General features: G+C 46.6%; 1 protein-coding gene across 1 annotated transcript in view; it reads left to right on the plus strand.

The window, feature by feature from the left end:
• ITGAV (integrin subunit alpha V) overlaps positions 1-27,363 on the plus strand; it is a 372,076-nt gene that overhangs the window by 316,879 nt on the left and 27,834 nt on the right. The window contains exons 24-25 of the mRNA XM_086955459.1: positions 2,393-2,498; positions 24,020-24,178. Coding sequence (XP_086811585.1) covers positions 2,393-2,498; positions 24,020-24,178 — 265 coding nt within the window. The remainder of the gene's footprint in view (positions 1-2,392; positions 2,499-24,019; positions 24,179-27,363) is intronic.

A 27,363-nucleotide genomic window follows, 5' to 3' on the forward strand; every position in this document is an offset into this window, starting at 1 on the left:
GCCGAGTGGATGATGAACACCCGCCTGAAACTGAACTCAGATAAGACTGAAGTCCTCATCCTGTGATCATCACCCTCCGCCTGGGACGACTCCTGGTGGCCCCATGCCCTTGGCAGCGCACCCAAACCAACGGACCACGCACGAAACCTGGGCTTCATCCTGGACTCCTCCCTCTCGATGACCAGACAAGTCAACGCCGTCTCCTTATCATACTTCAACATCCTACGCATGCTCTGGAAGATCTTCCGGTGGATCCCCACCGAAACCAGGAAGACTGTCACCCAGGCCCTCGTCACCAGCCGACTGGACTACGAGAACACCATTTACGCCGGAACCACAGCCAAACTCCAGAAAAGACTCCAGCGCATTCAGAATACCTCAGCACGACTCATCATGAACATCCCCCGACACAGCCACATCTCCGGACACCTTAGAGACCTGCACTGGCTCCCCGTCAACAAGAGGATCACGTTCCGACTCCTCACCCACGCACACAAAGCTCTCCACAACCAAGGCCCCAGATACCTCAACGACCGCCTGACCTTCTACACTCCCACTCGCCAACTCCGATCGACCACCCACGCCCTCGCCGCTGTTCCTCGCATCCGAAGAGCCACAACAGGAGGAAGATCCTTCTCCTACCTGGCTGCCAAGACGTGGAACTCCCTCCCCGTCTACCTCCGCCTGACCCAAGACCACCTCTCCTTCAGGAAGCAACTCAAGACCTGGCTGTTTGAGCAGTAGAGGACCACCCAAGCGCCTTGAGACCCTCCGGGTGAGTAGTTCGCTATATAAATGCTTTGATTGATTGATTGATTGATTTATGAAACATTGATGCTTCAGAATGTAAACATTTGAACTGTGTTCTGCCACATAGCAATACATTGTTGCCACTTTTTGGCAAATTTAGATAGTGATGTATTTTATTTATACATTTTAGGGCAAGTATGGAACATAGGCAAGTAAAGAGTATGCTTGTCTGCATTCTGCATGGTCGTACACCTGCAATGTTTATTAATTGTTGAAGATGGGATAAACCACAAAATCGCAATCATTTGAATTTGTGTGAATGAGTTTTCAAATATGCTACTAAATCTCAAGTGGTGTTTTGATGAATTGTTATGCATCATATATCAGTAGGCCTTGCGTTTCTGTATGACCTGAGTTAATCTGGGACTTTGGACATCCCTAAAAACCAATTTCACTGAGCTGGTGGAATCCAGAAATATTTTGTTTGTAAAGATATGCTTATTGTCATTTGAGGTTATTATCATAGTACATACCATATGCAATGTTCCTTTTAATTACAATACAATTGTAGCCTTCACTTTACAATTTCCACTGATCTTACAACGGGTAACGCCCAATATAGCAGCTTGTAACATTTAAATCTATCGTTGAGAGCTATCATTTGTCCCATGAAAATCAGGTGTGGGGTACTGTACATCCTATTAGTGCAAACCCCACGTCTTGCGGGAAAAGGGAGTTGGTGAACTAGGTGAAGGGGCATTAAGGGTTATCAGGTGCTTAAGGTTGCATGCCGCGTGATAGAAGCCATTGTCTGGAGGGCACAACTGGGAAGAAATCATAGTCATTCAAATTAGAAAACAAAAGTAAAATAAAATAAAATAACTCTCTGCTGTTCCGAAGCTGGAGGTTGTGGAGGGCATATGACTGATATCTAGCGGTTGATGAACTCATGTTCAGGTCCTTTATTAATGGTGTCTATCGAGTCTAAGTCCCGGGGTGGGAGCCACGATCGCCTCGCCATGCCTTGGATGTGGACTGTGGAACTCCCTCCAAACGGATGCAGGGCGACTGCTGCCCCACACCCAGGCATCACCCCGCCCATCTTGTCGTCCACCACTACGTGTCAGTTAGCGACATGCCTCTCTGGTTCGCTCTCCCCTCATCATCTGGTGGAATCCAGAAATGTATTAATATATCTGCATATAAAGCTAGATAATCCTTTCTAAAGATGTCCTAGGCAGTGTTGATACTTGCATAACTGCACAACATAGAAAACGTGTTTCCTACAATTGCTGTTTTGACATATTTTAAGTGCTGGTGCTGGCAGCGTGTGATCATGCCTGGTTCCATACCAAGACTTATGTGTTAATAAGACTGTCTAAACTTGCTGCTGTAGATGGTTCAGTGAATATGCAACCATCGAAAGAGCCCCAGTGGAGAACATTTGCTCCTTGGCTATTACTTTCTCGATTTAACAAGTAGCCAAAGGCTGAAAAGCTGGTAAGTTACTCGCAGAGAGGACATTGGTATATCTTTAAAAATAGTTTGCTGAAAAAAAAACTTGAATACCTCTTTAATCAGTGTGTATCATCTTCTTCAAAGTGTCTGAAATGTGCATTTTTGTATCATCTTTTGACTTTAGAGTTTCAACTCCTGATCAGATATTTCTGCCAATAGCAAATTGGCAACCGAAGACAGAGCCACAAATTGAAGATGACATTGGACCTTTAGTACAGCATATTTATGAGGCAAGTACTTATTCTTGTTATGCTACTTTGTACAAATACGGAAAGCACTTATGAAATTAAGTTGGCTCTGAGGAAGACAAGTATTGACTACGAGCTGCTCAGAATTGTATTTGTTTATAAAACAGCTTTTTGTGTAAAATTTACAATGATACACCCATGATGAGCACGGGTTCATGTGCCAAAGACGTAGTTTCAGCAAGAGATGAGAAAAAAAGACGGTACTACTGTGAAGGTCTCAGGTCACAAATTTGTAATAAAGAAACATGTTTTTTCAGGTACAAACCGTGTCGTCTCCCATAACAGGCCAAGAACAAACTGTTTGGACATGGAATCCTACCCTCTATAAACCACAAATGGCCTTAAAATCATAACTCATCCTCATCTCTTTAATATCCAGAACCTCAGAACAACATAGGGAGACAAATCAAAAAAGTGAACTAAAATGAAAACAATAGAATAAAATGAAAAGTCCATAGAAGCCTAGCCATTGAATTGCAATCCTAAACATAAGAGAACACAACTTGGCCGAACTAGGAATTTACATAGTCCTTTAAATACACAGGGGTCTACAGGTTCTTTGACTACACACGATACTCTCCTGCAAAGCAACCTCCTCAGCGATGTATTTGCCCTCACCAAATCACCTTCTCCTCCATCCAACCCAATAGTGGACCATTTGCACCTCTCTGGTACAAAGCCACTCTACTACGATTCCATCCCCAGCCCCTGGGGAAAGTCCGGCATGGGAGAGGGGTGTAACCACCCCCCTTCCTGGTCCCACCCCTAGGGCAGGACCTAGTCGCGTACCCACCCCTTTCTTTAGGATAAAGGCAGGAGCGGGGACCCTTCCAAATTAGATCATCTTTGAATCAAGAAACTACTTTCCACGAAAGGAACTCTCGACTCTTCTCAAGATTTCTCCCTTGTGACTAAGGAGTAGTCACCCTGCATCCGCAGGCACCATCTAAGAACTCTGCGGTTTGCTGCACGTCCTTCCTCCGGAATCCGACTGACCAGCTCGACGAGACCCGGCTTCCCTGGCACCTCTGACCTCTACCTACCTCTACAGCTAAGCTGAGAACCGTAGGTGCGACGAGACCTCAAGGGACCAGCTATCATCAGAACTGCACGACTTCTATCCAGCACGACCGCCAAGGGATCCTCTGGTGAGTGCTTTGGGGTCCGAGAAGCCCCGACTCTGAGCAGCTCCAGCACCGAAGTCCAGCCTCCCAGCATCCACGAGATCTGCGTGGGGCCCTTCTGCTTTTTGCTGCTCACCGCGTTGTCTGGCTACTAGCCCGCTGGCTTGTGGCCTTCCCGACGACGCCCGACGACCACAACGCTGCTGGTCTGGTTGCTCCAGGCTGGCCCTGGCTCCCTTCCAAAAGAGGAGCACCCCGGACCCTCCTGGTCCACTCCAGACGCCATTTTGAGTCCACCGCGTGGGCTTGAATTTGCCAAGACTTGTTGCCCAATCCTGGGTCCAGCGACGTCGACAGCATCAACCATCGTGGGACAGCTCGCACCGCCATCCTGGTCGCCTACAACGCCTCCTGGTCCGTGAGACTGCAGAGCCCAGCGTCATCCACTCACCTGGTCGAGGTGACTACCATCCGGTGCCCTCCTGGTGCCATCTGATCACTGGCTAGTGGTCACAAACTTGGTCCCCTCTGCTTTCAGGTGTCATCCATCTTCGATCCAGGCTTGGATCACTACGAACAATCTTCACTGGTCGCCTGCCAGCAACTCTTTCTTCAGGCTCCTGGTTCGTCAACAAGGATTCCCGACGTCTTTTCAGACCTATGCAGCTGCAGCCCCTGGGCTAGGTAACTTCGGCATTTCGGTGCCCCAGCATAGCCTCACTATCCAAGGGTCCAGATCCACTGTCGTTTTCAATCTACCTTATCGGGTTCGCCCGAGAACACTAACTTTGCCTTTACTAGCTCCCATAGACTTTGTCCCGCATCCCCCGTCAGAGTGCACACTCTGCACCCGAGTCCCCTAGGGCTCCTACTAGTAATCTGAAGGTTCAGTAACGTAGTCCTAGCGATTCCAAAGCCTATTAGTCCAGTACTTACCTGCTAGTAATTTCGCATTCCACTTCCATAGTATATGGTTTTCCGTGCCCCTCGGGCATTTGTGTAAATTGTGCAACTTAAAGTATTTTCGTAAGAGTTTTGTTGTGTGCTTAGTACCCTGTCCTCATAAAGAGTACAGGGCTGTTGTGATCTAAATAAATACATTGTTTATTTTCATAACACTTGTGTGGTGTCCTTTCACTTGGTGTTCAAGGGGTATATGTGATGGTATAACAGCTGGCTTAACACGCCCTCCAGAGTTTAGCCCGAAGACTGCTCATATCCACGCTACTAGGATAGCTGGTCTATAAGGTGGACTTACAACCAATCATCAATAAGGGTTGTTTGGACTGATACATAGTGATCACTAGAATAGTGAGCACTGCATATCAGGCCAACTTCTCACACTATTCACCTCAGCTACCATAGGACTACAATATCACCGAGTTTGGCCCATCTAAACTCTATTACACCAAAGTCTATAAATTTACAAACCATTTAGATTCTCTGATGGGTCTTTTAATCGAGCTAATAGGGACTCAGATAGTCGGAGACGAATGGTCACTTATGCTGAGGACCTGGACTAGTGAAGTGCCTTCTTAATAAGAATAAACCCAATAACATATTCAATGACTAAACTATAAGAATAACACACACGTGTATGATTATAAAAACCAAATCTTCATCTAAAACTTCAGGTTGAATGGTCAAAGCACAAAATACATTAAGAATCATTTAATTTCAAATTATCATTTTAGTACAGGTAAAATCACAACACATCCATAATTCAGAGACAAATACATTTCATTTCAAATGTCTGATAAGAAATGAGAGAGAGAGAATATAAATGCAATTGATATAAATACAGTTATGAATCATACAAAGCAAGAATCAGTTACAGATTGTCAAGAGTACAGAGACTCAAGGTAAGCACAAAGAGACACTGGAGCAGAGTTTGCAATAGCCGGAGTCATTTAACCTTTCAGCCGATATGTTTTCCTGCTCGACCTCACCAGCTGGTAAAGTGCAGGAAATCAGGAAAGTTCCGTTAAGGGAAATCAGAGTTCAGTCCAACAGCATGATCGTCATATAGGAAAATGTCAAAGATAGGCGGCTACAATCCTGTTCCCACAGGATAGTTATACTTTTAATTATGCATAGATCCTTCCCACTAATGTATCCTTCACGCAGTTTGAGAGGATTCCATTGGTCTAAGTCTATGATCTGTCCATGGGTTGATCATTACTTTTACACAAATCATACTTAATACCATTGTACCATAATACCATTCATCCAATGTTCATCCTTTTACTAAAAGTTGAATTTCATTTTCATCGGAACTAGGAATTTATTTTGAATCATATCATGTCCGGTCCCAAGCGCTCTCTTCTGAGCTTGCAACACAGTCGATTCAGTTTTGCACTAGCAGAGAGAGTGTCCTTTATTCAAAACTAGAGAAAAGAAACTTTCCTGAAAGTTCTCACAACTGGTAGTGAAGTCATGTCAGCACATTCTAGTCCTATTCGAAGGAAAAATGCCTGTTGAGACCTACACGAAAATCTACTAAGACATTATTTTTTACTGAAAACGTAGTAACCTTGCAAACATTTAAATGAATATAGATGAAGCGGTCTCTTTTTTGATTTAATACTCTTCATAAAAATTAATAATCAAACATTGTTTTGTATCCCATTAAACATGAATTCATTTGCAAAATCATTTATAGACAAACAAGCATATTTCTCTCGACATTTGTATTGGCAGGTTTTCATAACAGTGCTACTACGTGAGCAGAAATCATCTCATTCATTTTCAGCTTATGAGCATTTTATTCTAGCATTTTCATATTCATTTTGTTAACAAGACTATATCATTATGTCACACCTAGGTTTTCATGGCACATTATTAATCGTGAATCCATTAACATTATTCATTTTCTCCCTCTCATGAATAATCTTCATCTCAAACTGCCTTGCGATTGTATGCATTCTTTTACGATGCAGGTTGAACTCTCATGTGTTTTACGAGTCACACTGTTAGTCATGTTTCTTAAGTATGTATTAGTACCACACCTTTGCATGAGAAGGAATTGATTAAAACAAATGATATTAAGATAATTATGCTCTATCAACTGTCGTTTTCCAGGTTAATATTCTTTCTTGGAAGCTCTTTGTGGCACATGTTTATCTCCCTCATTATAAGTCTGTTTTTGCACTACATCCAGAATGTTCATGTATGGCCTCACAAAGGAGGCATCTTGCTTCTTCTTCTTTCACCTTCACACATCATTCGAATCACATGCTTTATAACCACATCCCTATCCATCTCTTTCTAACAATTCTCAAGTGTGATTGGACCGCCAAACCACTCCAACGTACCTTGTACCCTAGCGATACTCTTGCAGGCAGCCAGTTTAGCTAGCCGTACTTATAGTAAGAGTTCAGTGTATGAGAGCTAGTCTCATTGGGCAGCCGACGTGTGCAAATGACCAAAACAGGTTTCTTGTTCAGGGCCTCCACTGGCAGGCCAACTCACTGCCTGAAAATGATTCGAGGGACTCGATTCAAATCTTGGACATAGTCAGTCAGTCAGTCAAAACCACTTTATTCGATCAATTAAAGTCATAAAAGTATTCTAGACATTTATAAAACGATTAAAACATTTTTTTTAAATCAATTAATACAGTATTAAACATTGCAAAGGTTAAAACACATTTTAAAAGGGTAATTACACGATTTCATTTCCGTTTGAGCCCAACAGTACATTAATCCATTACATAAAGCAGAAATTGATTATCTTTCAACATTAAAAATCCGTTCTTAATCTCAATCTCTTACTTCTTACAGATGCAGCCAGAAAACTAGCGGTACAATACATAGTTACAGGAGCATCCATCATCTGTAAATATAACAATGCTGGCTTGTACTGCGTAAATCTCATCTCCTTCAATATTGGTTTTAAATATCGAATCCGGGGTTCACAATAAAAGGAGCAGAAAAACAGGAAATGCGCAGTGTCCTGGGTGGAAAGACCGTCACATTTGCATGGGGACGACTCCTCAAGCCTACACCAATCTTTTTAGTCCCAAAAGGACCATATAAATTTGATTGAAACGGAACTTAGTCAGTAGCCATCTATGGAAGAAATTTGTAACCACTGACAAATAAGGAGCCAGCTCAAGGGATGTAGTTATCATTACATGCACCCTCACGGATGGTTTGCATAGCTCGACCGTTTCACGCTCGGCAACACAAAGCCTAATAAAGTTAGTCTTCACCCACACTAGATCTGATTTACACAGGGATTCTGGACTGTCAAAAATCTCAGGGCGTCCTAGCTTCACAGCCAAAGACTCTACATAGGACAGCCACTGGATATCCCTCCTGTGATCTAGTTTAAGACAATCTTTTATGATCTTGTTGTTAAGGCTAAGGTTCAGGTTTAGGCAGAGCTTGATCCACATCAGGAGCGGGGCTAGATTTATTGTGTCTAAAATGTAACCAAGACCTAGCTCAAGGTGTAGGGAATAAGTTGCAGTTGACTGTGGTAGGCCCAACAATGACCGTAGGAATTTATTTTCCTCTATTTGGATGCAGTCAGATTTTACAAAACCCCAAGTTGCAGCCCCATATCTAGCAATAGCGGCAGTCTTGGCTTTATAAATGGCCAAGATAGCCTCTATGGGTTTTCCCCCTAATCTCTTTGCAAACCCCAAAATTGCGGAGGCTGAACTTCTCACCGCGTTTGCTTTAGATGTTAACTGCGGTGTCCAAGTACCCCTTTGGGCAAAGATTACACCCAAGTAGGTGAAAACCTTCACACTAGAGATAACCTCGCCATCACAGAAGAAGGTTTTTTCTTTATTTTTAGAGCAGCCTACTGACATTGTATGGGATTTACTGCTATTGATCACCAGGTCAAGACTGGACATGAAATTTCCAAAAGAATCAAGTAGCTTTTGCAGGGCAATTGGGGTCCTGGCTATTAACACTGCGTCGTCGGCATAGAGGAGCACCGGGATTGGTGCACCCCCCATGCACGGGATATCCTGGGTGACAGCTGTTAGGTCATCCTCCAATGAGTTCACGTATAACGTGAATAACATTGGGGCCAGGATGCAGCCCTGGCGGACCCCTCTACTTGATCTAAAACTTGCCGTACATTTCCCCTCTGTTGTCATTCTAATGCAGGCTTTCAAATCTTTATGGAGCTCCGCTAGGAAATGTACCAAGGAGCAATCAAGGCCCAGCTTCAGGAGCATAGTCCACAGCCTTGATCTATTTACTAGATCAAAGGCTGTGGATAGGTCCATGAAGCCTAAAAATATCGATCCCCCTTTTGCCCTCGTGTATTTGGAAATTATAAGGTGAAGATTGAGGCATTGGTCCTCTGTACTCCTCCCCGACCTGAAGCCATATTGTGCCTCGGACAGAATATTATTCCCTTTGGCCCAAGATGCTATTCTCACCAGGACAACCTTCCCTAGAATTTTAACCGAGGAGTCCAGCAGTGATATGGGTCTATAGCATCTAGGGTCTCCCCTCTGACCTTTTTTGAACACTGGAATTATAGTAGCTGAGGACCAGGAGTTAGGGAATCCTACTGCTGCTGATGCATTAACCACATGGCTGCTGGGCGTATTCCCCCCCAGTGCTGGAAATTGCTCCTAGCCTGTATTCATGACGAGCTCAGCTCGTCATCAGCACAGCTCAACCGTGCATCATGACGAGCTGAGCTCGTCACCAGCATCGAAAGGGTTAAAGACTTTGGTTAGAATGTTAGCCCAGTGCAACGGATTAGCCTTAAACATATCCGCTGGGACCCCATCAGGGCCCGGGGCCTTTCGGCCCGCAGTACCCTCTATTGCCCTAATCACTTCAGCTATATCAAAACTAACAGGCGCCAAGGGGAGATCGGACACGGGGACTACAAAGGGTTCCTGCTCCATGTTGCTACCATAGATTTTTTCGAAATGGCTAAGCCAATCTACCTCCGATATGTTAAGTTCCAGCACAGTATTTTGGTCATAGGCGAACAGGGGAGTATTAATAATTGACCAGAACTTGGCGCTGTTTTTTAAGGTGGCTTTATCCATGAGTTCGGCCCAGGCATCACTCTTTAATTCATTTTTACGGGTTTTGATTGCCCTAGTATAATCCTTTCTAAGTAGCACTACTAGGGCTTTGTCCCTCGGACGAGTATTAAGTGCTTTTTTAAGGAGGTTATGGGCTTTACTACAGTTGTTATCGAACCAGCTCGTCACCGGTTTATTTTTGCCTCCCTGGCCTTTAGCTGTTAGTTTTATGGCCACTGTCCGACAGACACCTTCAAAGGAGGATAGAACATCCTCGCTCCTAGAGTGGGGGTTGGTACAAACATTCAAATCTTCGGCAGCCGTAGATGTTAAGTTTAAGAAAAAGTCATCGGGAACTACCTTTCCCCATTTGATTCTTCTCCCCTGGTCCTTAACCTTAAGTGGCATTATAACCTGGGGGGTAACAGATGATTTTAGCAGCAAAAAACCGTTTGCTAGCTCCATCCCCACGGGGTTATGATCGCTCAAAGGCATAGCAACAGCATTGTAGGAAATCACATATTTAAGGAGACCTGATGATAAAAAAATAAAATCAATTATCGAATTACAGTCCCTTCCCGTGTATGTGGCAACCCGTGTGCTATTGTCATAAAACTCCTCCTCACACAGATCATTTCCAATTAATACATTTTCAAGAACCTGTCCCTTCTGAGTATGTTCGAGATGAGGGTGGGAAACACTATCCGGCCCATCTGCGTCCGTTAGAGCACAATTTAAACATAAGTGTGCATTAAAATCACCCATCAAAATAAAATGACAATAAGTGGTTTGCTTTTCCTTATATGAAGTTAAAAAATCAGTTAACCATACTAAGTGCACATTTGCAGGGTAGCCGTGCGGTGAATTGTAACAGTTTACCAGAAGCATTTTACAACCATCATCCAAGGTTATCTCTACAACAAGGAAATTATATGTGGCACAGTCAATCTTTGTAATTTTGCCCTTTACATTCACAGAGACCAACGTCAAGAGGCCCCCTCTATTCCGACCTGCTGGGGAGGGCAGGGCAGGTACAAAAAAAGAAGTAAAGCCATCCAACCAATTCTTTGACCGTAAACCGGCAATATTCCAGCTTAACAAGTTAACAGTGTCCCCTTTACCAGGAATGACCACAGCTGGATTATTACCATCAACATCAGAAGATGGTTTAGTCATAGGGGTAGATTCCACTATAACTTCGTCAACTATACCCTCTCCGGCCCCCCGTCAGTCGCACATCTCGAGTCCTGAGAGTGCGTCAAACCTATTATGTGTTACAATGGGAGGTCCAAATCTGAAAAAATTATCCCTTCCTGGTCCCTGACTTTGACACATAGACCTGGGCCCAAATGGAGTAAAAGGACTTAAACCTTGTCTTGGAGTAGAGGCTACTGCAATATGATTGTAAAAATATCCCAAAGGGCGCACTTGGATACTGTTACTGTCATTCATCATCGATGCTGCCCGTAATAGGACTGTGGCCACGTGTTGTGGGTATTTAAAATTTACTACCACGCAGTCCCCTCTACAGTTTTTTCGCGTGGACCGATCCAGTTTACCCTCCTGGTCGTGATAATTTCTCCGGCAAATTTTGTAGGAAAACCACATTTTGAACTCAGCCAAGATACCACTTTATTTTTAAGCGAATCATGTGATTCCTCGTGTAGCTCGGCTGCATCCGGGTTTTGGGTCGGGACGTTAGCCAATACAATTACGTAGGGAGCACAATCCGGTGGTAAGTTAATAAAATTGCTTCGCCTACTTGGGACGGCATTTAGATCTTGAGCGGGCCTGGCTTAGGGTGTACTACAGAGGTAACTGATGGCAAGGGGAATGGGGCCGAGGGAACAGTGGGGTCAGTATCGGCTCTGATAGCCTGTTGAGGGGTGTGAGTTGGTTTAGCCACCTTTGCTACGTTTTTTTCAACAGTCTCTGAGTGAACCGTACTAGTTGAAGGGGGCGGAGGGTTGACCTTATCCGGGTGGGCTAGCTGTTTCTCTATCAAACCTCTTAAGCTTTTTATCTCTGCAGTAGCAGTATCCAGTTTGGCTACTAGTGAATTAAGGGATTCCTCAAGTTTTAGTTCAAGTTTGGCTTCTAGGGTTCTAATTAGCATGGCAAACTGCTCCGGGCTCAGGGTTATATTTGCCTCTTTGTTACCCTCCAAGAGCGAAATAGCCTCCGGGGAGGTATGGCTGTCAGGCGGATAAGTATCTACCCTTCTTTTGTGAACATTCCTACCCCCCTTTTACTTTGTTGCTTTCTGCAGGTTCTGACGGGTCTCGTGTTTTTATGCCCTGATACCACCTCTTCCTCAGAGTCCGAGAGCGGCTTGTCAAGAGTTACTGTGTCCGGAGCCTGGTGGATCAGTGCTTCTACTACATTGACTACACTGACTACCTCCAGCCCAGATTCAGTGTCATTTTCGCTCACTGGTGGAGCCTCCATTGGGGGGAGACCCACTATAGATAGGTCATGATCTGATAAATTACCTTTACCCAATGAGGCCATTCTGTCATTGTTGATCTTGCTAACCATTTTTACTAAAAAGTTGTCAATGGGACCTGCCCCCACAGAAGCCTTTTCCTTCTTTGAGCCCGACATGAGTGTGCTTTAGTGATTTAGAGAGGTTTGACCTGATTGCAAGTATCTCAAAGTACTCAACTCCCAGTATTTCAATACAAAACAATAGACCCTCAGCCCTTTCAGTCACTTTACCGTGTGGAGGTTGTTCACCGAAGAGTTTGCACAGGGTCTCTGGCCCAGCCCAGCCTCTTCCTGCCTCTGACGGCCGCAGACGGCCCCGCCCTTGTCCCGGGCTTCTCCCGGTCGCTCCCGCGCGCGACTCGCGTGGGCGAGAGGCGTTCTGTCCTTTTACTCGCCTCCGGGCGCTCCCTTGTCGTCACTCCCGCGCCGCCGGGGCACCTGGGAAATGCAGTCCCAGCCCTCGCGTCGGTGATGCTGGCGCTGGCGTTTGGTCCGCAGGAGCCGTTCCCCTCACGGCGGTGCTGAGGCACAGGACTGGCAACACAAGCCGTTCCCCTCACGGCAGCAGGTGGGTCCCTGCCTGAAAATGATTCGAGGGACTCGATTCAAATCTTGGACATAGGATTCCACTGTATGCAATCCACAAAGGAACCATCCAACTTTGCCTTGACAGGTGCATGTGTCAGAATGTCTGTGCTCGCTTATACTAATCTTGATTAGAGAAAACGGGGTGTGTGTGTCAGAGTGGATGAGCTCTCTTTAAATAGAGGGGAAATGGTCCTGGGGTTAAATACCTGGCAACACGTAAGATGCACCACTCCCATCGGAAGAAATTCACAGATCCATACTTTTGCGAAAATAAGATACCAGTGGGCCAAATAGTAAAGCGGAGGTAGTTCCATATTTGCAATAAAAACAACCCTCCCTCTGTACCTTACGCCCCAACGGAGATGATGAAAGAGGAGAGGCTTGAATTATTGTTTCAGCAGAGGCCAAGCAGGGTGATCTTTCTACAACATAATGTTTGTTTCCTTGAGCGAGAGGATTCTTTCAGATTGTCTCTAGAAAGGTGACATGGGGTCTCATTATAAGTGACCTGGAGTAGTATACCTGGGTGGATACCACTCTGGGCCATTCCAGCTTGCCCATAGCCTCCGGGTCTGTCACTACTGGATCCAGTCTGCAGAACCTGGTCCCACACATTGTGGGCTCAGAGACCCGACCCAGGCCTGCCTGTGGCGCTAAGGGGACAGCGGGCAGGTACTGCCGTCCTAATGCTCACAGGGTGAGCGGCAAATGCTCCACCCATGTCTTGCCTCACATGCACCCTACCCCCCCCCCCACTTTGTACCATGGACCTCCACAAAGCCAACGTAACTATTTACCACCTGTTCCAACCAGTTTGCGTTTCAGTGGTATTAGCCTTCCATCGCTCCAAGAAGGCTACATTGAACAACATTGCATTGGGTAATAGTAGCACCCGTTACTTATAGTGCTGTAAAATGGCTGAATAATCATAACACTTTATTTAAAAGAAATCGTATCATTAATATTATTGTATTATTATTTAGCCATATTTTTGCCAAGTGACATTCTTCACTAACCGTTTAATACTGACATACAACGTCTAAATAAATGTTTTGCTGCATTCATAAAATTGTCCATTCGATTCTTCTATACTTATGACTCTATAGTTGTAAAACTTAGGGGTTAACATGACCTCTGCAAATGTGTCTGTGTAAACTCCAGGCTGGCAACAGGTTTGAAGCCCCGTTGGGCTGACTCAGCAGTTTCTCCTTTCATCCTTCCACGGTCAACAGATCAATATTGAGACAGGTCATAGTAACTTCTCGTTTACAGAACTTTGGGCCCGATGCACAAGGCAAAAAAATGCAATTCGGAAATTACCGAATCACAGTTTTTGTATCCCGATATGGTGAGAACTAAGCTGCCATATTACCATAGAGTGACATTTATAAATGCAAGATTTCCAAATTGTGAATCGGTAACCACCACAATGCACTAATCCCTACTCAGAAATTCTGACTGTTGCATTGGAAGTGACTGATGACATCACAGCCTGGAAATCCTGCACCTCCTGGTGCACATTGCTGGGCTGGAAACATGAGAGGAGAATCCCAGGAGCCGCGAGAGCAGAAAAGAAAATAGCAACACAGGGAACTGAAAAAGGGGACGGGGCAGAAAGAGTATAAGAAAAGATTTCTCATGTCTATATACAGAACCTGGCAGAGGAATGTGACCAATTGTTTTGCAAGCAATCTTTATATGCGCCAGACTTAACAAAAAGGAACTATAACTGTAATGCAAGAAAACTATAAATACGGTTTAGAGATTACAAGGTGATGCTATGACCTGAGCAGTCGGGCAAAGGAGCATTTGGCAGATAATCTGGCACAGCATGTAATGCTAACTGAAATTCATTTTGGGAGTTGTAATACAATTTCTAATTTACAAAATGTATTAATTGTTGAAGTGGGCATAACCAGTGTTTAGATATGTAATACTCCAAGATAAAATATATCCCATCATTGTACTTGCAAGTACAAAGAAAGATAATGTCTTATGATCCTAAAGTCAGACTGAGTGCTGTCCAGAGGAGCAGGAGAGCCTCATGGGTCACACGGGCAAGGGAGCTCAGATGAGAGGCGTCAGCACTTACCCCATCTGCATACACAACATCTCAGGACACACATCAGCTCCTTAAGATTTGCACGCAGTCCCCATTACAGGCTGGCACCACGCCACTCTCCACCTGCAAGATGTCCAGCATCTGCCAGGTCAGGTGGTTTAGTGCACTAATGCGTCCACTGTAGGGGCCAGTGTTCGACCTCATAGTCATAGGTTCACATTCTTGGGGCCCATTCAGTCTTTCATCCTTCTGAGGTCTATAAAAAGGATTCCAATGAGTCGGGTAACAATAAACTGCTTTTATTCAGGGGCAAGATACCAGCCGTGGTTAACATGCGCTTTACAAATACACATGTAATGGTACGTTTATGTTATTTGTAACATCACTCCAGTGGGGCATGCAATAGATGAGACGGCATAGAGCTGTCATCAGTTCTCTGGTGCGTAGTTTGGCAGAAGAACAGGGCCTTAGTCAAACACTCATACATTTCCCGGTCTTAGAAGGTTCCAAAGCGTTTGTTCCAGCAAGGGCAGTTGTGGAAAAGAGTACTAAGCATTGTGAAGATCATAAAGGAGGGATTCAAGACTGTGGCTGAAGGCTGGAAAGCCATGACTAAACAGAAGGAGTTTACAGAGGAAGTAACAGTCTTGTGTCCCGCACTGAATGAGCATACTCTGCCCTATTTACATAGAGACTTCTTCTAGGCCATCTAAATGGCCTTGGTAGGTCTATTGACTGGCTGACAAATGCAGGTGCAAATGGGCCACTGTGGTGGTGATGTGAGAAAGGAATTGGGGCAGGTCACACATGCACTTGAGATGCTGTCAGGAAGCATGCTGAGCCTCAGAGTGAGGAGACCTCCAATCCCACCAGCATGTCAATGCCAGAAACATATTGGTCACTGCACACAGCAGCCAGGCAAGAGAGGAAGAAGGGGCTGGTGGAGACAAGCCCATGATGGCCTGAGGCAAGAGGAGGCATACATATTCTTTACAGTAGTACCTTTAGAACATTTTAATTTTGTAATTTGTACTGTGGTTGAAATCATCAGAGTGCAAGCCCAGCCCGACATATTATATTTTTTAAAGAACATGTGAATAAACGGAAATATATACTAATACTTGATACCTTGTATGTGTGCACAATGTGTATGGCAATACCTTAGAAGTGGGTTGTTTCCATCAGCAGCTGTTGTATCATTTTGACCTGTGACTATTTGTTGAGGGGGCTGGAGATCTTCATCATGCGAGTCGTTGTCTGGGACTGTTGGAAGCCCTCTCCGTGTCGCTATGTTCTGCAAGTTGGGGCTGCATGAAGTCATCTTGCAGCAGGTGTCAGATCCATTCTGCAAGGCTCTCTCACATTTGTGAAGGCACTTGAATCTGTCTTCCAGGGGTCCAAATGTAGGCTCAACCACTGTGCTCTCTCGTGTGCTACGTTGTACCTCTTTGCACTTGGCTTGCACAGATGCAAGTATGGTTTCATGATTCATGGTCTGATTACCTACAAGAGTAATCCTGCCATTAGAAATGTGGCATGGGTTGATATGGCATTAAAACTTAGCCAAGAGGTACAACCTTGGGGAACAACCTTTATAACGCAACTTTTAGCACGCAGTGCTATTACAACGCAGACTTTAAAACGAAAACCATTACAACGCATTACACAGGGGGCGCTCTAGGATAGGGAATAGTTTTAATTTACTATCCAACACCTTCCCTAGTGTCCACGGGGACTGGTGTTGGAATAGTAAATTAAAATATTCACTATCCAGCACCCCCCAGTCTAATGCGTTGTAATGGAATGCGTTTTAAAACTTGCGTTGTTACAGCATGCGCGGTAAAAGCATGCGTTGTAACAACGTACATCCGTATCCATTTCCGGCCTCTACTATTTTCAAACGTTCACATATGTTACAATGCTGGAACATCAAAAATTAGGTCTGTGATCAAGAATTCTGAACTGCGCACCCCCTGTATGTTCAGTGAATGTTGGATTTTTTTCCTGTTGCTGTATGGCTACCTATGTGTTGATGGTGCACGTGTTGTCTATCTACACACCCAGTGGCTTTTGGAAACTGTGCTAGGTGATAAAACCACATCATTGTGTCCTGCAGCTCCTGCTGGGTGTTTAGGAAGGAGCTATGGATATGTATTAATGGAGTATTCAGAAATGCTGTGAACACACAGGAGAATGCACTCTAGGATATGCTGGTTTCCACTGCAACAATACCGTGGCAGCTCCCAATGCCAGCAGGTGTAAAGAGACCGAAATAAGGTTTCAATAATCCATTAGTCTTAATATTACCTGTCTGCACAGTTTATATTTATGATCTACTTCTTTCTCAGTTTCCCAAACAGTGTGACCTGCAGCCTCTATGTATACGTTCGAGGCATGTGGGCTGCTGAATTCATATCTGTGCATAGATCGCCGCCTAGTGTTGGGTCCGGATGATCGCACATTGTTGTCCTGGAAGAGTCTTCGAAGTATCACGAGATAGGTGGCTCCTCCCCTGGACTACAGTGCGCATGGGCATCGACTCCATCCTCAGATTGTTTTTTTCCGCCATTGGGTTCGGATGTATATTGGTTCCCTCTAGTCGGAATCGATAAAAAACTTTCTTAAGGCCAAAAGGTCTTTAGTTTTCTTCGTCGGTATAATCTTGCGTTCGGTGCCTAACTCTTCCAGCTTGGTTCCGAGCCGGATTCCATACACCCGCGTGCATTCGGCGAGGAGGGCCCAGTCGACGCCACAGCCCCTATCGACTATTCATCATGGACCGAAGTCCATCAAGAGATGTCCCGTCTGCAACTCAAAGTATCCCCACATCGACGTCCACCCGGTGTGCAACAAGTGTCGGTCGCCGGACCATGATGAAGCCAGTTGCATGGCTTGTTCCCGTTTCAGGTCCAAGAAGACGCTTAAGCATCGACGCGCTGCGCGCCAGGAGGCCCAGCACACTGCACCGGCGCCTGTGGACATTTTCGATGCCGGGGATGTCGAGGAGGAAGCTGACCGGGAAATCGGTGACAACCTGTCAAATCCCGCGTCAGAGGTCGAATACAACTACGACGCGGACGCCGAAATGTTCAAAGCTGGACAAGTCGTCGACGAGGTAGGGGACGACGACGGGGCCTTTGGGGCCATGGAGGATAGCTCGAGCGATGAGCTACCTCACACTGACACTGGGGCCGTACCGCTTCATAAGGCTCAGGTCGGGGGATCGCCTCTAGGCCTTATCCAAGATCTTACAATGGGTTCTACGGCCCGCCTTCGGGCTCGGCCACGGACATTACTATTGAGCCACACCCTGCAAAATCGAAACCGAAAGTGAAACCAACGGTCTCGACACAAGCAGCAGCACTGGTGCCCCCCTCGAAACCGAAAGTGCGCATTACTTTGGTCGGATCCAAGGCCTCGGAGCCCTCGGCGCCAAAGAAGCAGAAGGGTGTTGTCGATCCGAAGGCTCAAGTCAAGGGCGTCGCGACGAAGTCTGCCACGCCGAAGACAAAGGTCAAGGTGGTCGAGCAGAGTAAATCGGCGCCGAAGACGGTCGACACCAACAAAGGACTCAGTGATCCGAAAATTCTCGCGACTCCGCGTCAACAAGACAAGGCCAGAAGCGGCGCAGCCCGCGAGTCCACGCCTGGGGCTGGCTCAAAGGATCCCGTCGGATCGACGCACCCGTCGGCCGCTTTCACCCAGCAAGTGACGGACTCCCTACAGCGCATCAAGGAGAAGGCCTCGGCTGTCGGACCAAGAGATCCTCCACCTTCGAAGCCGGTCGAGAAACCTCATAAAGCGTCGACGCCCATTCACTTCACGTTGCCGCCGAAGGCTTTCACCCCTAGAATGGTCGCCAGCGTGCCCGAGAAGGTGTCCTCGGTGCCGAAGTCGACGACGGTGGTTCCCACCTTGAAGCATCAGCAATCTTCATTAGAAGACCAACAAGAACACTTTATTGATGCCGAAACGGGCAGACTTTCCCTCCACAAGCGGAAAATTGCCCCGGAACAGCCGATGGAGTCCTACAAGATTCCTTTAAAGAAAAAGAAGGACTCTGCTTCAACTCCTGTCCTTGTGGAACCACTTTCTCCACAGGCCCATAATGTCTCGCCCACTTACTCTGACGTGGACGCTGGGGAGGGCGATGATGAGGATGAGTACAGCTATCCTGTCTACACAGACCCTGATGATACCAATGAACCCTGGGCTGCTGGTGCTGACCCAGGTGATCCTCATTCTGCCCCAGACACTCAACTTTATTCTGTGAAGACATCACCTACAGAGGATTCAGCGGCGTTCAATGCCCTCATTGAACGGGCGGCTAAAAACCATGGCGTCCAGCTCCATGCTGACCCCATTGACGTGGATTTTCTTTTTGATACCTTTTCAGTCTCAGAGAGAACTGTCAAGACTCTGCCTATGTTAAAAGGTGTCTTAAAACATGCTGGGGAGATCTTTAAGGAGCCTACCAGAGCCAGGGTGATAAACCCTAGGATTGAGAAGAAGTATAAACCAGCGCCTACTGATCCTACTTACATCAAAGGACAGCTGCCTTTGGACTCTCTTGTTGTTTCAAATGCCCAGAAAAGGGTTAATTCTCAGACAACGGGTGATGCTCCTCCCCCAGACAAAGAATCTAAGGTGTTTGAGGCATCAGGGAAAGGGGTGGCAGCACAAGCGGCCAATATCTGGCGCATTTCCAATACACAAGCGCTTCTAGCGAGGTATTACAGGGCACACTATGACACACTGGAGACCCTGTCGCAGCACCTACCAGACGAATACAGCTGAGATGCTTATTCAAGAGGGGAAGCTAATATCTAATGCTTCAATTAAATGTGCACTAGACGCGGCTGACACCGCAGCCGGGGCTGTCAACACTAGTGTCATGCTGAGACGACATGCCTGGCTCAGCATCTCGGGGTTTAAGCCAGCGATACAGACCACCATTCTTAATCAAACAGTAAATCCAGATAATCTGTTTGGCCCAGAGGTTGACACCACCTTGGAAAAGATTAAGAAGAACACTGAAACTGCTAAGTCCATGGGGGCCTTACAGTCCCAGCAATTCAGGGGTGGGTCTTTTCGGCGCTCAAGCACTAGAGGCATTTCCAGAGGCCAGCTCTCCCAAACCACGTAGTACTACAAAGGCAACACGCAGTCCACATACACCAAACAAAGTTGAGGTGGATATCGTGGTAACATCGCCAAGGGCAGGGGTCGTGGAAACAACAACTCCAGATCCTCTGCCACAAACAGTGACGCCTTGTCACTGCCCCCCGACCACACAACACCGGTCGGGGGGTGACTTCAGCAGTTCCTGCCGGTCTGGAAATCCATCACCACAGACGGGTGGGTCACACAGCTCATACAGTACGGCTATTGTCTGGAGTTAACATCCACTCCACCCAACTTGCCCCCAAGACACCGTCCTATGTCAAATGAGCACTTGCACTTATTGCAGCAGGAGGTCATCGTCATGCTGCAAAAAGGGGCAATCGAGCTTGTGCCTGTGGAAGAAAGAGGCACAGGAGTTTACTCACTGTACTTCTTGATACCAAAGAAGGACGGGTCCCTCAGACCCATACTGGACCTCAGACCCCTCAATCAGTACATTCTATCGGAACTGTTTCATATGTTGACCCTGCAGCAAGTACTCCCGTTGCTCAGTCAAGGGGATTTCCTTGCAACTTTAGACCTAAAGGATGCGTATTTTCACATTCCGCTGCACCCGTCACACAGAAAATACCTCCGGTTCACCATCCAAAACTAACATTACCAGTTCAAGGTTTTGCCTTTCGGAGTCACCACGGCACTCAGGGTGTGTACAAAGTGCCTGGCGACAGTGGCAGCGCACCTAAGGAGACAGAACATTCATGTCTACCCTTATCTGGACGACTGGCTCATCCAGGCAAAGTCAGCCCAGCAGTGTGCCGCTCACATGTCCCACACCATTCACCTTCTTCACGATCTGGGATTCTCACTGAATTACCCAAAGTCCCACCTGCAACTGCCCACATACGGCAGTATCTGGGTGCGACGATAAACACTCTGGCAGCCACAGCACAGCCGAATTCAGTGAGGGTCAACAGCATTCAATCCCTGATACAACGATTCAAACCCCAACACTCGCTTCCAGCGCATGTTTTCTTGCAGTTGAATGGCATGATGGCCTCCTGCATCTCCATAGTCTCGCTGCGTCCGCTTCAGGAGTGCTTAGCACGTCAGTGGACTCAGGCTCACGGACAGTTGAAAGACCTAGTGTTGGTGAGCGGTCTGGCATACAACTCTCTGCATTGGTGGAATCCACAAAACCTTTGCAAGGGACGACCGTTCCAAGAGCCTGTGCCACAGATCATCCTGACGACGGACGCTTCTCTCCAGGGATGGGGAGCTCATGTACTCCATTACACTGTGCAGGGACTATGGACACAACAGCAACAGAAGATGCACATCAATGTTCTGGTACTGATGGCAATCTTCATGGCATTAAAGGCCTTCAAAGTACATCTGTGCAACAAGGTCGTGTTGATCCGGACGGTCAACATGACGGCCATGTACTACATTCAGAAGCAGGGAGGAACATTCTCTCCACAGCTGTCTCATCTGGCTCAGAGCATGTGGAAGTGGGCCATTCAGAGAAACATCTTCCTCATGGCAGAACACCTCCCAGGCAAGGAACTTCAGATGGCGGACCTGCTCAGCAGGTACAGCCACCAAATGCATGAGTGGGAGATGCATCCATCAGTACTCCACCCGTACTTCCAAAGGTGGGGTCATCCAGAGATAGACCTGTTCGCCACAAAGGAGAACGCAAAATGCCAAAGCTTCGCACATCCACAGTCGCAAGGCAATGCGATATAGATGAACTGGTCAGGCAAATTTGCGTACGCTTTTCCCCCAGCACCTCTGATACCGCTGGTGGCACGCAAGCTCAAGCAGCACTCGATGACTCTCATCCTGGTTGCTCCAACGTGGGCTCGCCAACCATGGTACACCACGTTTCTGGAACTGTCCGTGGTACCGCATCAGAGGCTGCGCCTCACACCCAGCCTTCTGATGCAGAGCCATGGCGACATTCAGCATCCAGATCCGCAACAGCTCAACCTGGCGATTTGGCTCCTGAGGTCTTAGAGTTTGGCTACCTCAACTTACCTCCTGACTGTATGGACATCATCCGGGAGGCAAGGAAGCCCACCACAATAGCATGCTATGCGGCAAAGTGGAAGCGGTTTGTCATTTATTGTGCAGACCACAACATTAACCCGCTAGATGCATCTATTCAGAACATCATTTGTTATCTTTTACATCTGTACAAATGTAATCTGGCCTATGCTTCCATTCGCATACATTTATCCGCAATGGCTGCTTATCTCCAAAACAGGCAGCACCTCTCACTCTTCAGGGTGCCTGCCATTAAAGCCTTTCTGGAAGGACTCAAACGAGTCATTCCTCCGCGGACTCCACCAGCTCCTGAGTGGAACCTCAATGTGGTCCTCACCCGGCTGATGGGTCCCCCCTTTGAACCACTGCATTCCTGCGAGATTCAATTCTTGACATGGAAAGTGGCTTTCCTTATAGCGATTACGTCGCTGCGACGAGTTAGTGAGCTCCAGGCACTAACTATCCAAGAGCCATTTATTCAAATTCATTCTAACAGGGTGGTGCTTCGCACTAACCCTAAATTCCTTCCTAAGGTAGTGTCTCAATTCCATATTAACCAGACTATTGAACTACCTGTGTTCTTCCAAAATCCTGAGTCATTGGCGGAGAGAATGCTCCACACGCTTGACGTCAAAAGGGCCCTGATGTACTACATTGATAGGACCAAGGATTTTAGAAAAACTAAACAACTTTGTTGCCTTTGCGCCACAACACAAAGGTAACCCCATTTCCAAGGCTGATATAGCCAGGTGGATCGTTAGATGTATTCAGATCTGCTATCTGAAAGCCAAGCGTACTCTCACCATTCCACCGCGGGCCCACTCCACCAGAAAGTTGGGGGCCTCCATGGCTTTCCTTGGAAATATTCCTTTGGAAGACATATGTAGAGCAGCCACATGGTCTACCACACACACATTTACAAAACATTATTGTGTTGATGTGCACTCTAAACAGCAGGCAGCTGTAGGGCAGGCTGTTTTAAAAACACTTTTCCAAACTGCTGCAGCTGGCACAGGCGGCCGCCGTTAATGGAGGGACTGCTATGTATTCTATGCACAGATATGAATTCAGCAGTCCACATGCCTCGAACCGTATATGCTACTTACCAGTCTGCATCTGTTCTTGGCATGTAGGGCTGCTGACATTCATATCGCCCGCCCTCCTCCCCGGCGCCTGTAGCAGCTGCAGAATTCACATATACTTCTAGCATGGTCATCATTCACTTAGTTTCACTCCATCTTGGCCACAATGGCTAAAAACAATCTGAGGATGGAGTCGATGCCCATGCGCACTGTATTCCAGGGGAGGAGCCACCTATCTTGTGATACTTCGAAGACTCTTCCAGGACAACAATGTGCGATCATCCGGACCCAACACTAGGCGGCGATCTATGCACAGATATGAATGTCAGCAGCCCTACATGCCAAGAACAGATGAATACTGGTAAGTAGCATATTTGTTTTTCTTTCCCTTTTGTTGTACACCAAAAAAACACTTCCTCCACAATAACACATAGAGGACTGCCATTTTAAAAGGTGTACTACATCCTGGGGCTCCTTTTGTACTTTGGATCTCGCAACTTACAGAGGGTGGCAAAGTGCATGTGCAAATTGCCAGTTCTACGACTATTAATGTCCGATACTTGGGATAAACTGTTGCTATTTGGGAATCCCATTTTAGGAATTGGAGTTACAATTCCATATTGTTTTTGCTTCACTGGGCAGCTATTTCAAAAGCATTGTTTTTATGCCTTCTTGCATCATGACTTCCCAGGTTTGTGTTTGCTTACTAGTGTGTAATTGATTATAGATGAACACAACTTTCTTACCTCTGACCCTAAATGCTAAAATTTGAGGTAGCACGAACCGTATAAAAAGATATTGTAAACAATGTTATTAATTCTACCTCAATTTTGTACTTGTATTCCGATTTTTAATGCTATTTGTTTCTTTTTTTCCCAAAGAAAAGCAGTTTACTATTTAAATGTATCGTTTTTGATGCCTTTTGCCCCTAATGGTTAATCTTTCTTCAGGATATTAACCTATTTGTTTTCCATTTCCAGCTTCGAAATAATGGCCCAAGTGGATTCAGTAAGGCAATTTTAAATCTCCAATGGCCTTTTAAGTATAAAAATGACACTCTTCTGTACATTATTAAATATGAAATTGAAGGGCCCATGAATTGCACTTCAGATGTGGAAATCAACCCATTAAATGTGAAGGTAAAATATTGTTTTTCTAACTTTGCATCATTTAGAAATTGAACATTATCTGTGCAGTCTATTTTTTATTTTGATGACCAAGCCCCAAACAGCATCAGCTGCAATACAAACAAGCACATAAAAGCGAGAATGTACAATAATTGACAGGTGCATTTAAAATAGGTCTTACATCCTAAAATCAATATAAAAATCAAAAGTGATTGAATTACTAATTTTATTATCACTAGTTCAATAACTTTCTTTGCAACCAAGTCCGATGCAGGAATCGTGATAGTCCAAATACAATTAAGTCATTAGTATCTCATTTAAAGATTCTAGCACCTACCAGTAGTATCTAAAATGCAACAGATAGGAATAATTTATCTCTTTCCGGGGACCTGGTAAACTGGGCAGAAAAACAAGTAGTGCTCACCTGTCTCCCTGCTGACTTTACAGAGTTCAATGCCCAGGGTTTCATTTGACAATTTTGCAATGAACTATCTTAATGGACATATCCTCAAACTGAAGCGGATGTGAAGGTTCTTGGCTTCGTAGGGTACATTGTTGTCCATATATGGTTCAAATGAGAGTGGATTTGAAATATAAACATTTATCTGCTCATTGGTTCTTAACATATGACCAGTATTTCATTTTTACCAAGCTTTTAATAGCAACCATGCATTCCAAATGAGTGTTCCACAAAGTGTCCATATTTAATTGGTTGAGCCAAGATCTAACATAGTTCAGCCAGGGGTTCGCTCATGCTTTGCCTAAATTATTCAATTCGTTAAGAGATTTCCGGTAGTTCTTCAGCTTTTCCACTGACCAAAACACATATGTGATATCGTGGTGGCCTAAGGTTGGCTACCTGAGCAACTTTGTTCAAAGCAAGATCAAGGTGCAGGGAAAGAAGAGGAGCACTATTTGACAAATTGAATAGCAACCTTAAATAAGCATTCTGAACCTTAGTTAAGTGAGTAAGGTTTTCTTCCAGGACAACATTTTGAATATCTATTCAGGCTTCAATCTACCTGTGTGTAAAGCGAGTGTGTTCCTGAAACTTCTTCCTGCAACTCTCAGGCCAATCAGATCTCAGAATCCCCCCTCATTTCCCTGCATCAAACAAGGAAGTTGCTGCTGAGTATAACTTCAGGTTCTCCTTTGGATCCCTGTCCACTCACAATTATCCAACTGACCCCAGATCTAATTGCTGACTTTTTAGGTTTCGCCTCGCCGAAGGCTGCGCACTGCGCAGCTTTTCGGCGCAGGCGAAATCTAATGTTAGAACAGTGTGGGCTTGGGAATACGCCCTCTGTTCCATTGGCTAGCTCCATAAATGGAGGCTAGCCATTGGAACAGAGATCTGTCCGTCATGGCCGAACCAGATTCGTGGGCGTTCCCGCGATTTCTTCCCTCCGCAACGTCATGCGGCCGTGGACGGGGTTTATTTTGCAGGAGGGAGTTAATGTTCTTTATGCTGTCTAACCTACAATCTCTCCCCTCTTTGGTGTTTGGTAGTGTAGCAAATGTCCACATAAAGAGTCACTGTGTGTCCAAGACAAAACTGCCCCTCGCTGAGCTGTCCTCCAAACAGTTTACACACCCCTGCAATATCCCCTTTACTTGGTCTCGACCGCTGTTTCCTTCACTCGCCGTTTAAGTTACTGGCTCAGATAGTCCGTCTGAGAGGGGCGCGCGCATGTGCTTTCATTGTGTTGTGCGTTCGAACAGATTTGTTCCCTCGCAGCCGCCGTGAGCCGCCGACTTGCCACCAGACGCAGAAGCCGGTATGAGGGCAGGGGCCGGGCCAGCACAGCCATGGAGACCGCGACGCTTAACGGTGGCCCCCGCGGGACAAAGAGCATCGGCGCCGCAGAGCGCAAGAAGCGACGGGGCCCGGCCCTGCGCCTGCTGCAGCCCCTCGTGAACTCACCGGAGCCCGAAGCCATGGAGACGGGCGTGAAGCAGCAGCAGCGGAGGCCGCAGACGTCTACCTTCGACGTCGACCTTCCTGCCAGGGCCCTGCTACACTCTACTGGCTGAGATCGGACGAGGCAGCTACGGAGTGACGTACGAGGCGCAGGCCCGGCGCTCTGGGGCCCGGGTGGCAACAAAACGCATCTGTTGCGACGCGCCCGAGAACGTGGAGCTACCCCTCTCCGAGTTCTGGGCTCTAACCAGCCTCCGCCGCCGGCACCAGAACGTGGTGCAGTTCGAGGAGTGTGTCCTGCAGCGCTGCGGTCTTGCCCAGCGCATGAGCCACGGCAACAAGAGCTCCGAACTTTACTTGCGCCTGGTGGAGCCGTCGCTGAAGGGTGAGAACCACGGGGTGTGTGGGAAGTACTGGAGTCCTGGGATTTGAGGCCTGCACTGGTAGCGACAACTCTGACCTGCGGCCATTGTTGGAATTGACCTCCCAGAAGGCCCGGGGAGGTGATTTGGGAAAGAGGTTACTATGGGAAGAGGGGGTAGGGGAACCGGTATGGGACTTGCTTGATCCTACGGATGTGAGGCCTGCACGACCGTTCAGTGGATGTTTGAGGGGGTTGAAAGGTTACACTGATCAAACAGAAGTAGTCCCCGAGCTATGACAGGTGCCAGGGCTTGCTGACTCGAGGCCTGCATGCTGGGCGAGACCCATGGAAGGAGAGACAAAGAGCCCCAGGCCTACAGTCACCACCCAACACCAGGGGAATGGTGCGAGACCCCCTGTAGGTATTTACTAGAGCCCTCTTGTATGGAGGGGGGAGGGCCATTTGAGGTTTGGGGAGCTCGGACAATGACTGCCAGAGTACTGATATTCGAGTTGTTCCACGGCAATATCCCTGTGCAGTGTCCTGAACTGGTGCCAGTTGTGTGGGGGTTAATTTCGCACATAGCTCGACCTCATTGTGTAGGTGTATCCTGGAGTTGTGGGTTGACGAGCGATAGTGCGGGGCCTGGCCTAGCCATTGTAAGCCTTTACCCTGGACTGACCCTTCAGTGAGGGTGGTCGGTTGAAGGTTGCACAAGAGATAAGAATGCACTGCACTAAGAGGAGAAACAGCGATCTTTGGGGGATGGGAGGACGATCTGGTGTGATGGTGAACGGGCGATGCAACAAAGCATCCACCTGCACAAATGTGCATCCATGCGACATAGCCAGAGAAGTACATACTGGTACCGAGAGGTGCTACAAACCTCACTCTTAAACACACAGCGGCTTA

The sequence above is a fragment of the Lissotriton vulgaris genome, chromosome 2_1 (assembly GCF_964263255.1).
Source record: "Lissotriton vulgaris chromosome 2_1, aLisVul1.2, whole genome shotgun sequence".
NCBI classification, from domain to species: Eukaryota; Metazoa; Chordata; class Amphibia; order Caudata; family Salamandridae; genus Lissotriton; species Lissotriton vulgaris.